Genomic DNA, 14,457 nt, shown 5'->3' with positions numbered 1-14,457 from the left:
CTTCAAACCTTCCCGACAATGTCGGTGCGCACCTGCCTCAGCCTAGTAGGTCACATGGCCTCCTGCACCTTCGTGACCAAGCATGTCAGGCTACGCCTCCGTCCCTTCCAAGCCTGGCTTGCTTCAATGTACCAATCACGCAGAGACAGCCTGGACTCAGTGCTCACTATCCCCAGAAAGGTTCTGGGCTCCCTAACCTGGTGGCTAGACCCCACTCTAGTCTGTGCAGGGATGCCATTCCACCTAGCTCAACCCTCGATGGCCCTAACCACGGACGCGTCATCTCTAGGTTGGGGTGCACACCTCGGGGACTCCGCACTCAAGGCCTCTGGTCGCCTCAAGAACTGGCTTTACACATCAATGTGCGGGAGCTGAGAGCAGTTCGCCTAGCATGCCAGGTGTTTCGAGACCATCTCCAAGGCCGTTGTGTATCAGTGTTCACGGACAACGGCCATGTTTTACATAAACAAGCAGGCCGGAGGATGCCCCTCCCTCCTTTGCAAAGAAGCCATCCACCTTTGGAACTTTTGCATAGCCCACTCCATTGAATTGGTAGCGTCTTTTCTCCCAGGAGTCCAGAACACCCTGGCAGATCACCTCAAAAGATCCTTCCTGTCTCACGAGTGGTCGATTCGCCCGGACGTCATCCATTCTGTTTTTCCGGAAGTGGGGGTTTCCCCACATAGACCTATTTGCCTCCCGAGAGAACAGGAAATGCCATATGTTCTGCTCCTTCCAGGGACACTCCCCGGGCTCCCTCTCAGATGCAGTCCTGATCCCATGGAAGAGGCATCTACTTTATGCGTTCCCACCATTTCCACCCATCCACAGAGTCCTACTCAAGCTCCGCAGGGACAGAGCCCACCTAATCCTCATTGCTCCAGTGTGGCCGAGGCAACACTGGTACACCAACGTTGTTCGACCTCTCAGTGGCATACTCAATTTCCCTGCCACTCTGGCTGGACCTCATAACACAGGACTTCGGCAGGCTTCACTATCCGGACCTGCAGTCCCTTCATCTCACAGCTTGGTTGCTGCATGGTTGAGTCAGTCTGAATTGCGTTGCTCTGCCTCGGTCCAACACATGCTCTTGGGCAGTAGAAAGCCTTCCACTAAGATGACATATCTCGCCAAGTGGAAGCGTTTCTCCTGTTGGTGCGCTCAGGGTAACTTAGTCCCCAGGCAGGTATCCGTTCCCACTGTCCTGGACTACCTCCAGTCCCTAAAAGAGCAGGGCCTAGTGGTCTTTTCCATAAAGGTGCACCTGGCAGCCATTTCCACCTTCCATCCGGGGGAAAATGACCGATCAATCTTCTCTCACCCTATAGTCTCAAGGTTCCTCAAAGGACTGGAACGTTTGTATCCTCAAGTTAGACGCCCGTCCCCTACCTGGGATCTGAACCTGGTGCTAGCCAAGCTTATGGGTGTTCCTTTCGAACCACTGGCTACCTGCTTGCTGCCGTACCTTTCCTGGAAGACAGCTTTCCTCGTCACTATTACTTCGGCGAGACAAGTATCTGAGCTTCGGGCTTGACAGCAGACCCCCCGTATGCTGTATTCCATAAGGACAAGGTACAGCTGCAACCGCACGCCTCTTTCCTCCCTAAGATGGTGTCTACCTTTCATGTCAACCAAGACATCTTCCTCCCAGTCTTCTTCCTGAAGCCGCACTTATCGCGTCAGGAACAACACCTGCACACCCTGGACATCCACAGTGCTCTAGTCTTTTATATCGAGAGAACCAAACCTTTCCGAAGGTCATCTCAGCGCTTTGTAGCTGTCGTGGACCGGATGAAAGGCTTACCAGTCTCTTCCCAACGGATTTCATCTTGGGTAATATCCTGCATTCGCACATGCTATGAATTGGCTCACGTTCCGGCTAGCCACCTCACCGCCCACTCTATTCGGGCGCAAGCTTCATCTGCTGCCCTCCTGGCCCACGTCCCGATCCAGGAAATATGTCGGGTAGCTACCTGGTCATCGATTCACACCTTTGCCACACATTACGCATTGGTTCAACAGTCCAGAGATGATGCAGCATTTGGCTCAGCAGTTTTGCATTCTGCAACATCTCGCTCCGACGCCACCGCCTAGATAAGGCTTGGGAATCACCTAATTGGAATCAATATGAGCAAGCACTCGGAGAAGAAAAGACGGTTACTCACCTTTGTAACTGTTGTTCTTCAAGATATGTTGCTCGTATCCATTCCAAACCCGCCCTCCTTCCCCTCTGTCGGAGTAGCTGGCAAGAAGGAACTGAAGGGCTGTTGGGTCAGCAGGGGTATATATCCAGCGCCATAGCGGCGTCACTCCAGGGGGCGCCCAGCCGACCCACCGAGTGTTGCTAGAGTAAAAATCTTCGGACGAGCATGCACGCAGCACATGCACACCTAATTGAAATGGATATGAGCAACACATCTCGAAGAACAACAGTTACAAAGGTGAATAACCGTCTTTTTCTGGGTTTTACTTACATTCAGAATCACCTTTGGCCCATCAGGCAGATTCCTACACAATCCCCTTTCAGGAAAACTTATAGACTTTCTAGATAACAGGTTAGAAGCATTCTCCTTCCCTTGGCCATGAACAAGTTTAGGAATCTTTTCCTTCTTGCTACAAGTTGTCAAACTATCAGTAGGTAACACAATCAAATAACCTTTCTGCTGTTCTTGTGCCCTGGCTAGGGTATCACCCTGATCAGACAGAGTTGCTTCACTCTTTTCCAACTACACATTAGCAACTGGCAAACTACAAGCACCAGAATTGTCTAGTCTCTGGGATTTTGCTAAGACACTAACTGGATGCTAAGACACTAACCTAATTACAGTGCCATTCTCCCCAGCAGACACAAACTTAGGACCATTCCCTTCCTGGTCTTTAGTTGAATCCAGAACCAACTGTGAGACAACTGCACTATTTTCAGCCATCACAGGCTGAAAGGCACCTTCTGTCTGCTCCACAGACACAGAAGAGCCGGAGACACATTCTCCTTTACCAGACATCCAGCTTGGGATTTCACTTTCCTTGTCCCAGCACACAGACAACTGCTTGGAGACCGAGGTAGCTTTCTTCATAGGCAAATCAATACCCCTGACAGACACAGGCACATTCCCTTCACTGTCACATTTCTCCACATAGGAAACAGGTAAGGGATAGGGACACTCATTTTCCACTATCCCTGCCTTCCCAAACTGCTGACTAGACAAAGCCATTAGCTCATAAGGCTGCCTAGGCTCATCCAAACTTTTCTCATCAGGCACATTGCCACTCCCAACAGATAAACTGCTACTCTTTTGCATTCCAATTGCTTCTGCAGGTTCTGTAGTATCAGGTAAGGGCTGTGCTCCTTCCTCCTGATCACTGGCCATTAACAGCTCTCTCAGTTCTTGATTTGTAGCTTTCTTTCTAAATCTTATGCACTTTTCTGAACACAAATCTTCCAGGGCTTTTTTGTCAAGACCCTCATATGCTCTTTGCTCATCCATTGCAACTGCTCTTTAACCAACCGAACTCTCAATCCAAAATTTCAAATTTGGATAGCGTGGGGTTCTGACCCAAAGTTTAATTGACCTGGTTCTGTGGATCCTAGCACAACTATGCCACTGTGACGGTGCTGCCCGTGGGAGCCAGCTGAGGTCACTCAATCAGAGTGAACGGCAAACAAACAGGGCAGACAAACCCCAAATGCTGGTGGTTATTTCAATACTTAGATTTACCAACCAGTACAAAACAGCTTCTATAGTACCTCACTGGTCACTTAGAAGTCCAAATCACGCAGTTCCCTTAAAGTACCCAGCCGTAGGCCTCCATCCAGACATACCTGTCATATGATGATGATTCCTGAAAATCTTATCTCATCATATAAAAGAAAAGGTTCTTCCAATCCCAAAGGATTAGCCACATACCCAGGTTCAATTATAACTTAGATCTTACCCAAAATACACGCTATAGCCAAAATACACACTATAGCCAATTCTTATTAACTAAGCTAAAATTTATTAAAATAGAAAAGAGAGAGAATGTTGGTTAAAAGATCAATATACATATAGACTTGAAGTCAATTCTTGAGGTTCAGATGCATAGCAGAGGTGAGCTTGTAATTGCCAAAAGTCCTTTTAGAAATAGTCCATAAGTTACAGTCCAATGTCCATATTCAGGGTGGCTCCAGTCAGTGACTGGGGATCTCAATCCTTGTGGCTTAAGGTTTCCCCCTCTTGAAACCCAAAGCAGATCTGAGATGAAGCAGGATCATGTCCCAGGCTTCTTATACATTTCCAGCAGCCTTTTGGCCTAAGAAAATAATAGGTTTAACTCCTTCTCCCAAACATCCTGACAATAAGCACAGAGTAATTTATTCATTAAACAGTTCAGATACAGGTTACCACAACCTTCAAAGAGACACATAGACAATAATACTATTTCACTCAAGTATCATCATAAATGTTAACATTCCTTTTTTGATCTTTTGAATTAAAACTATAGCAATAGACAAGACTTGTTTGCTTACATCACAAGACCTGAGCAAACATCTTCCCTTGATCTCTAACAATGCAGACTCTTAACCTCACACCTCACAAGGCATATTTTGTACAAAGGTTATTACAACAGTGTGCAGGGTGTGAATACAGGGGTGCTTAGTGTCACAGTAGGTAAATGCGTGTAGCTTGGAGTGCCATTAATCCTACCTCTGGCATTTAACACTCTTCTCTTTCTGCCCCATGAAACAAGGTACCGCGACCCTGAGCTCTATCAGTCTAACCAATCATTCATGTTCTTGCTCACTGCTACCAGATACCATGGTGATGGGTAGTCTTTAGACAGCAAGTAGATAGATCAGTGCTGCAGAGCACGTGTGAGAATCCTAGGTCAAGGCACTGCTTGGCAGTCAGTTTAGAGGCCCCTTTTTCCCAGTGCAGATCATGGAGGGGAATAGTTTGCTGCATTTCAGTCAGCATTCGCTACAGCCTAAGAAACTAACTGAATTTTAAAACCAAACAGCACCTGAAGCAGAACGTTTGTTTGTTCTGATCCAAACAAAGTAGCTTTACCTTTTGGGTCTGAGCAGTTATTTAGCATGGGGGTAGGGTGGGCCAAACTGGGCAATATATGCTCACAGCAGCACCTTTTGATTTTCTTCAGCTTCTTCTATCACTGCTTGGATATGGGCCCTGTGTTGTGTTGACAGAGACCTTGCTATGATCTGGAGAGGGGCATGTGGTCACAGCTCGGGGCATAAGGAAGTAGCAAACTGCTCCAATTTTACCTGTAGCAGACTGTACAAGTGAGAAGTATTGTCCTGATCTGCCTATGCGCTGTAGATAGATGTGTTCCCTTACTGTATTTTTTTAACATAAGGAGGTGGTTACACTCTTGGGTTGTCCCTTAATTTTAAAGGGACGTATTCTGTCCCTGTGCGAAGGACAGCTTCTCCAGCTAAATTCTCAGTGGCTGAATTTCTTTCGCATACCTTGTCTGTAAATGCCACCCAAAAACAGCCCTGTAAATAGATGCTCTGAGCTACTAACTGTCCACATATGAACCTGTAACAACAGAGGATTAGGATAAAAACAGGGCAAAGGAGCCTAAAGAAATTTTGACCTTTAACCGCTGTGACTATACAATCATCTGCTTTTGTGGCGGTTAAAATGTCTTTCTGGTCATTAGGGCCATGTTCAGCAAAGCAATTAAGTACATATTTAACGTGAAGCATGTAAAGTCCATCGATGTGCTTTGCTGAACAGGGGCTTTGGTCATCTCTAGGTTCCATTAATGAGAAGAATGGAGGTCTTTGCTCTTACCCCTCTATTCTATACATTTAGGTGTCTTTGAAGATGGCTTCACTGGCATTAGCATCTCTTCTCGAGTGTTAAAGATAAATCTGCCACAGAACATTTGCGCTTGCCTCTCTGATGTTGCAAGGCAGTAACTGGAGGAGCACAGCATCATTAGAGGCCCTAGTTTTGGGATGAGGTGTTGAGGCCTATCCTTCCCATTTTTCCCCCAATGGAAAAAGTCAATGGAAAAGTTACTGTGTTGTCATTGGTGACACTTCTCTGGGAACTTAGTTTGCTGTGTCTGGTGTAGGCAGACCCAGTTGGCCAACTTTGACCAGAAACAAAGGGTCTGATCCCTATATGGAACATGTAGGTGGGATTCTGTGCAGCGCTAACTGGATTTTTTTCCCACTGAAAGCCTTTAATTACCAGAAATATGGTGTGTTCCCAGCATGTGCACCCAGACCCAACCTGTGTTTCTGCAAGGGAAGCGCCTCTTGCAATTTTTTTGGAGTGACCCACATGGGAGGCATATTAAACCAGACCCCTGGCACAATGAGGTTACAATTCCCATTTTATTCTCAATGGAATCACCATGCTTTAGATCCTGGCCCTGGAAGGTGCTGGTTTGGAGGTGCCCTGTCCCTTGTGGAATCGAAACCTCAATTCCATATCAATCACAATGCAAATCAACCAAGATTATGCTAGGAATTCCCAGCTTCTCTGGCCTGGTGAAATCTCTCTACAGCCTTAACAATAGGGTGCGCAGGGCTCTAAATAGTTAGGGAAAAAGAGATTACTCCGATTTCCCCAGGAGATCAGTTTGCACCCTGAAAAAAATAAGCGTAAGTCTCTCTTTATTTCCAAGTAGAGACCCTGATCCTACTGTAATTAGTTCCAACTGCCCCTTCCTAGTAGCCTTTGAATAGTGTCATCTTTGCTGCGCTTCAGATGATTACCAATAACTTTATTTCTTACAGGTCCAAGTTCACAAGCTGGCCAGCATGCCTCCAAGTAGGTATTTGTTCTTTGTGTGTGTTTTTAATATATTAAAAACAGTTGAAACCATGCTGTTGGGGAGAACACCCAGTTACTTATGGGGCACAGAGGTGAAGTGGCACTGGTGTCTGAGCAACTGGCCTTCCATCACAATACTGGACAGTAGATTACCATCTGCCCTTGTGTATGTTAGTCTGTCTGGGGGAGACGAGAGAGGGAATGACTGGCCTAGAGTGTGTTGGCAAAACAGGAATAATTCTTGACAAAGTAACTCCTGCCTATTCCTCCTCTCAATAGGCCTTTAAAATCCCATCCAGAACAAATCCCTTTCAAAGGAGCTTAAGGGAGTTAGGTGCCGAAATCCTTTAGGCTCCTTGGAAAATCCCACCCAAAATAATTGGACACTATTTGGTTGTTAAGTGTATCGTAGTTCCGGCACTTTCTATGAGAACATTGGCTATCTTTGCTAATTCCTTTTTTAAATTGCTTAGGGCTGAAAGCCCTACTCCAAGAGTAATTCTCAATGGTTCATTGTTAAACTGGGAGGATGCACCTAGTGAGGTATTTAAAGGGTGTGTCTCGGGTCTGTTACTACTCAATATCTTCATTCACAACATAACTGATGGAGTGGAGACTCTGCTTACAAAATTTGTGGATGATGCTATGCTGGGAGGGGATGCTAGCACTTTGGAGGACAGGATTAAAATTCAGACAGGTCTTGACAAATTGGTCGGAAATCAACAGGATGAAATGCAATGAAGACGAGTGCAAAGTACTAGACTTAAGGAAAAAAATAAAATAAATACAAAATGGGGAATAACTGGCTAGGCAGTAGTGCTGTGAAAAGGATCTGGGGGTTATACTGTATCTCAGATTGAATGTCAACCATGTGATGCTGCAGTGAAAAAGGCAATTGTGATTCTAGGATGATTTTTTGCCAGTAAAACAGAGGTTTATTCGATGACAGGAACAGGGTATAAAACAGAGCTTGTAGATACAGCGAACCGGACCCCTTGGCCGGGTTCATTCTGGGGGCAGTGAGCCAGACTCCCATGTCTGCACTTCACTCCTCGTCCCCAGCCAGCTCCAGACTAACCACTCCCTCCTCCTCTGCTCAGTTCCTTTCCCAGGCCAGAAGGTCACAAGAGTGTTGTATCTAAGACACAGGAGAGGTTTGAGCATTGGCCTGCGAAACCTAGGGTTGTGAGTTCAATCTTCAAGGGGGACATTCGGGGCAAAAATCTGTCTGGCGATTGTTCCTGCTTTGAGCAAAGGGTTGGACTAGATGACCTACTGAGGTCCCTTCCAACCCTGATATCCTATAATTGTTCCACTTTAGTCAGCACTGGTGAGGCCTCAGCTCCAATCTAGAGCATGCACTTTGAGAAAGATGTGAACAAATTGAAGAGACTCCAGAGGAGAGTAACAAAAATGTATATGAGGTTTGGAAAATGTAGCCTATGAGTAAGCCCCTTTGTTTTCAGTTTAAACTGATTGATTTTTACTGAAAAAATCCTGGGTTTTATAAAAAGTATTTTGGTTTTTTTTTTCCAATTTTCACCCTACTTTTGTAGCATTCTATTATATTAAAGTACTCGATTTATTAGGAAAATACAAGAGATTGCATGAGATATGTATGATAATACATTAGTCTATGTGTATAGGCAGAGCTGGCTGTTGAAGTAAGGCTATGTATTAGTCTAGAAGAGACACATAATAAACAAACAGGCAGGTACACAAATTCTGAAGCATGTGCGCATATGAACGTACTGATGAATCTCACACCCACCATGTACCCATTTCAAGCTGTTAGCAGATAACAGTTTAAAGATCTGACAAAAAGATGGGAAGGAAACGAAAACTTGTATCAGTGTGTTTCAGAACACAAGGAAATATTCAGAAGTTTAAAAAAAACCACCAGAGAAAAGGATGAAGTTGAGTGTGTGCGCTGCAAATGGTGTGGCCCAATTATTACATGTAAATATTTATAGGCTAACAGTTCTAAGTCTGCAACAGTCAACTGTTTATTCAAGTGAAAAGTTTTATTTTGGTATTAGAAAGATATTGTTTTCTTAAACTCAGAGGTGGCATTGTGTATTAAGTTCTGTTTTTAGCTCTGCAGCAAACCAGATTGAATCCCATTCATCAAAGCATTAATCTACTGAATACTTACCCCCCGTCCTTCTGTCCACCAAAATAAAACCTGATGTTTACCCAGAAAAAATATTAATAGTTTTTTTTCCACCAATTTTCCCTGTTTTTTGTTGTAATGAAAACTGATAAATTCCTGGGAAAAATTAAATAAAATAAAAACCGAAAATGAAGGGCCCTACCTAGGAGGAAAAGCTGAAAGATGGGGGCATGTTTAGTTTACAGAAGAGAAGACTAGGGGGGATTGGAGAAGCATGTTTTAAAGAGGATGGTGATCAATTGTTTTCCATGGTTGGACAAGAAGTAATCAGCTTAGTTTGCAACAAGGGAAATTTAGGTTGGATTGTGTGGGAAAAACTTTCTAACCATGAAGACCATCAAGTACTGGACTAGGTTACCAGTAGAAGTTGTGGAATCCCCAGCACTGGAAGTTTTTAAGAACAATTTAGACAAACAGAGATGGTCAAGGTATACTTAGCCCTTTCTCAGTGTGGGCAAATGAACTAGATGACTTCTTGAGGTTCCTTCCAGCCCTACATTTCTGATATCCTAGATCAGATCTCATCGGTACATGACAGCTTCCATTTCCTTATGCTCTAGGCAAAAGCAGGGGCTAGAACAGGGAGGATCAGTGCAGAAGTGGCTTCCTATCCAAGCTCTGAAAGTTACCCTGGTCTTTTAACTTTATGGTAATTGACTCAGAGCAACTGGAGAGATTTAAACAAGCTGGTCTTGTTTAAATCGTGAGGGGTGGGGCAGGGGCAGGAGCCAATGAAACTCAGGTTTTTGGCCATAAAACATAGTTGCCAGAACCAGTATAATCTGGAGGACTACTTCCATAACAGCCATTTAAAACACGTGGCGGAGCCTCCACGGGTAGCTAATGGCATCAATTCAAATTCTCCATCCTAGTCATAAGCTGGTGGGTAACCACAGTTCCAAGGTATACTCTCTTCTGCCTCATCAGCATAATGGAATTTTCCTAGGCACTGTTGTCAGAGGAATACAGCAGGGAGTGCTCCATCTCTACAGGTGCTGGATCTGAAAGGACCTTTACCAGGCTCCCTTTCAGGTCACCGGAAGTAAGCCCCAAAGGAGGAGGAAATGGAACCCATTGCATTTTAGCTAGTAGACTAGGGTTGAAACTGTATGGTGTGCCTATGGCTTCAGTTCCTGCAGATGTCGTCCTCACGTATTGTCCTCACAGTGCAACAAGAGCTTTATTTTAAGCAGGTGAAGGTGCTAACTTAACTGACCATGTCCTCTCTTTCTCACCTAGGTGAACCTAGCACAGGGACTCTGACAGATGAAGGCAAAGGAGTAGCAGTGGATTACGTGAAGAAAAAAGCAACTGGGGGCCTGATAAGCGCAAGAGCCGGAATGCCGGCCAACTTGTTCAAGGGAAAGCACAGGAAAGGAAAGTTTCTGATCTCATCTAAGCAGGGATCTCCTTTCCAGGAGGGTACTGCTGCCCTGGGACCAGAGAAAACCCAGCCGCTTGATGAAAAGCCTCAGGGAAGCTTCTCCCTTCCTGATGGAGGGGATACTTTGCTCAAGGATGGGAGACCATCTTCCCAAGTTGTTCCCAGCTCCCTGGATTCAAAACCAAATGGACTCCCACCACCCTCTTGTGCCAAGAAGAAACTTCTCCAAACCCAAAAGTCTTGTAGAACCCTTCAGCTGAAGCTGACCAGTAAGGCATCCAGGAAGACCAGGAGTACCTCAAGGGTTCTGCACCTCCGGAACTCAATGGTCCGGATCAAATTCCAGAGAGTCCTTCGGGGAGTGCAGAGGACTCTTCTCCATGACACTAGCAGGATGAGGGGGAGGGGTCCAGCTTCAAGGCGAGGCTGCTCCCTCCTCAGCAAGACCTTCAGGCACGAGACAGAGAGTCCAACCTCGCCATCCAGGTACCCAGAACTGGTGGGCAAGCGGATCAGACATCTGTATGAGGAGAATGACAAAACAGAGGCCTGGTACCAGGGGGTGGTGCTGAGGATCCACAAGCATCACAAGGACCCCCTCAAGACCGTGTATGAGGTGAAGTATGACAGCGAGCCTGAGTGGCAGTACTACCTGGAGATCCTGCAGGACTACAAGAAAGGCTGGCTGAAAGTGGATGAATGAAAGTGGACCTTGGCCATCGCTGGTGGCTCACAGCACTAATGGCTCCAACTCAGAGTAAAAAGCTCTGGGGCTTGTTTATTGTCTTCCCCACCCTGGTCCCATCTCAGTCAATAGACTAAATGGACCCAGGTATCGATGGGGAGAAATGCCACATAACGAAATGAGTTCATTCCTTTCTCCTCCCCCACTCACCCTGCACCTTCTGAATGGACATCAAAGCACCAATGTGCCTTGTGTCTGTAGCAGGAAGTTCAGAAGATAAATTCCACATGGAAGGCCACTGGACTTGGTTCAGTGGGAGAGGAATAATTGCATCTATTCAAAGCAATATTTCCCCCAGACTGACCATTCTCCCCTAATCCATAACCTCCCATCGTTCCTTATTGGCATGGATATCCCCCAACCGGGGAGAGCAGTCTCCTTCCTGGAGGCTGGGCTCTCACATGGAGGCCACCTTCAGTGTTCAAAGGGGACAGGCCCTCCACGTGCACAACCCCAGCAGCCTATAGAGGGCACCACACCAAGCACATGTAGCTCAGGAGTACAGCAGGGAAGTGGTGTCACTCTATTCTTCCAGTAGGCACCTTTTCTTTTAATCTCCTTTGCTCCCACTTGATTTTTGTCGGATCATCTCTCTCTTTACACAGCCTCCCAGCCACTGTTTTCAGATAGAATGTATTTCTGCTCTTTCACACTCACCTGACTTACAGTTTGTGCAGGTTCCTGTTCAAAATGCACCCTATGAGCAATCCCCCCTGGGTCTAGCTGGTGACTGCTGGAGACACAACATCCTTGAAGCTGAGTTTCAGTTGAACACATGGGGCTTGATTCTGCTGCCACGGAGTCAGTGGGAGTCAGGCCATGACTTTCCATGGAGCAGGATCTGGCTCTTTACAGTCAAAATTTGTGATTTTGTGCACTCTATGCAATCCTCTTGGAGATGGTTTGATCTTGCACAGGATCTAAACTGGTTCTGAATTTGGTCCTTATACATCTCCCCCTCCCCACAACACACACAGTTTCTTTTTTTTTTAATATTCCTTTTTAGTTTAATATTCTATGATGGGTTTTGAAAGGTGCATTTTCTGTGGAGCTGGAAGCTGTACAAGAGACAGACTAAGCCCACTCATGTTAGTGGCCTCATTGCTTCCAGAGCAGTTTGTGTGGGCTTGCTGATGGGTACTTTTAAGAACACTTCAGAATGTACAGCACTGATTGGCTGGGACAGGAGCAGCAACTGGCTCTGTTTTTCATTGCTAATCTTGTAAACCTTTCCCCTTTCAACCAAGAGTGGCTAACCTGTATCTGATCTGCTTAGCAGAAGTACCCCCCCCCCTTTTTTTTTTAAATGGGGAAGAGGTTGTTTGATTCAATGTTTTGAGTTTTTTGGGGATGGAGAGAACCTTTACTTTCTGCCCCTAAAGGAAGAAAAGCTAACCATCAGGGGAGCTGCTCTAAGAACTGCCATCTACATCTTCATTGCAATGCTCCCCACCGCTCAGCCAACATTTGCTTCTCCCTCCTTCTTTTTACATACTTTATTCATTAAATATAGCTTCTTGCTTTAACTCCCTGTCCTTTTTAATTGTGAAGGGCTACAGAGATTAAACAGACCATCGGGCTTATGACTTCCATAGTTACAGGACTGATTTTGTTGTTTTAAATGAAAACATTTTAAAAATGTTATGAACTTACCTTTGTAAGGAGCTGCTGCCTTGAGGTTTTGTTTTTTCGTTTGTTTGTTTTATTTAAACCTTTGGATTCCCCTGTTAACTTTGCAGAATCAAGGTGAAGTGAGATAGTGTCACCGGTTAGGAGCTCGATTCTTGTGTCGTAGCTGAGAGACATTCTCAGTGGGTTTTAAAGACTGATTTCTTTTTTTAAACCTGATTACAAAGCAGGTCCTGGATGCTCACTCCTCGCTGTCTTTTTAAGGAGTTCTTAGGGAATGCACATACCGGTGAATATCCTTTATACTTGACAAGGAAATGGGGACTATCCTAATGTAACAATAAAATGCGGGGGGAGAAGGAGAGAGACCTCATATGTCTTCAGAACAGCGATCATTTCACTTCCTATAACACTGTAATGATTCCGGACACAATAGTGAAGTCTCCCTCTCATCAGCTGAAATGAATGGCTAAGAACTGACACATCTGTGCTCCACCAGGCAACCAAATGGGACTGATTATTGTGCAGTAGAGATGTATAAGAGCAAAGGCTTTTACAGACTCTACACACAGGTATTTTCAGCTGGTCGGGGGAGCTGAGGAACAAGTTAAGAGAATTTTTTTTCTCCACTACAGGAAGTATTTATTTTCAACCTACAAAACTAAAACTAGTGGACTAGTCTTTTCAAAATGGTGTTTTCCTGCTTCTGGAGGCAGTTGCTGCTGCTGCTGCTGTTGCATTGAGTATCATTTGATTTTTAAAATGCTTCTACTGAACCCGCAGGCGACTTGGAAGGAGGGGTTCCCTGTGCTGTTTGTGCACACTCTTGCCATGTGCAGTCTGTCAGTAGCATTGTAAAGCTATTCGGAGACCAGTGTTTGTAAATAATGTAATTTTTTTTGTATAGAGTCGAAATGGGAGAAAGTCCTTCACGTTATTTAATATTTTGTAAGAATATCACCGTAAGAGGTGCCTCGCCCTGATTAAAGTGTTTGGTTTGTTTTTGAATACTCTGGATTTCTCATTATCCATGTTATTACAGTAGTACCCAATCTATTCTTGGCCCTGTTGTGTAAGGTACAGAATGTACCCAGAGTATGAAATGACACTTGCCCTGAAGAGCCTGCAATCTAAATAGACATGACAGATGAAGAGTGGGAGGGGAAACAGGAACAGGGAGGGGAAACAACTTGCCAGAAGTCTGTCCGTGACAAAGCCAGAAATAATATCCAGATCCCCAGAAGCCCAGTTCAGAGCCTTTATAAATTAGACTATGTGGCATAGGCTAAATCCTGTTTGCTTCAGTGGGACTGCTCCTGTGACCAAACGAGCAGAATTTGACCCTGTGTCTGATATTTGTCTGTCTTACATAAACAAACAAAGCCACCTGTGGAGTTTTATCCTGCTTCTGTTGAAGCAGAAGGGTGTTCTGTTATTGACTGCAGTGGGAGCAGGGGCAGATCTATGATATCCTGTTCTGCCTTTCAGTATTGACTGGGTCTTTCTTATATTTGCACTTTGCCTTCACCCCTTTTGGAAAAATTTGTTGCACAGAATCAAACTGCACTTAGGCCTGCTGGACCTCAACCACTGCTACTCCACAGCTGTTGACCTTACCTCTGTGTTCTTAGGGGAGGTCTGGGGAGGAGGTGACCATATCACAGGACTCCATATGCAGCCTCCAGCTATGTGCTGCTCCAGTGGTACAGAGGGGATGCAAAAGTGCTACAAGGGG

General features: G+C 45.3%; 1 protein-coding gene across 4 annotated transcripts in view; it reads left to right on the top strand.

Annotated features, from left to right (window-relative positions):
• C10H15orf39 (chromosome 10 C15orf39 homolog) overlaps positions 1 to 13,730 on the top strand; it is a 40,424-nt gene extending 26,694 nt beyond the window's left edge. For 3 of the 4 annotated variants that reach the window (XM_030577506.1, XM_030577504.1, XM_030577505.1), the window contains one exon: positions 10,204 to 13,730. In XM_030577506.1, coding sequence (XP_030433366.1) covers positions 10,204 to 11,051 — 848 coding nt within the window. In that variant the 3' untranslated portion in view covers positions 11,052 to 13,730. Of the gene's footprint in view, positions 1 to 6,754; positions 6,789 to 10,203 lie in introns of all 4 variants that reach the window. The other variant, XM_030577507.1, reaches the window with a different exon arrangement.
• The last annotated feature ends 727 nt before the right edge of the window (positions 13,731 to 14,457 follow it).

Source organism: Gopherus evgoodei, chromosome 10 (genome assembly GCF_007399415.2).
Source record: "Gopherus evgoodei ecotype Sinaloan lineage chromosome 10, rGopEvg1_v1.p, whole genome shotgun sequence".
NCBI lineage: Eukaryota > Metazoa > Chordata > Testudines > Testudinidae > Gopherus > Gopherus evgoodei.
This window is presented reverse-complemented; position numbering and strand designations above follow the sequence as displayed.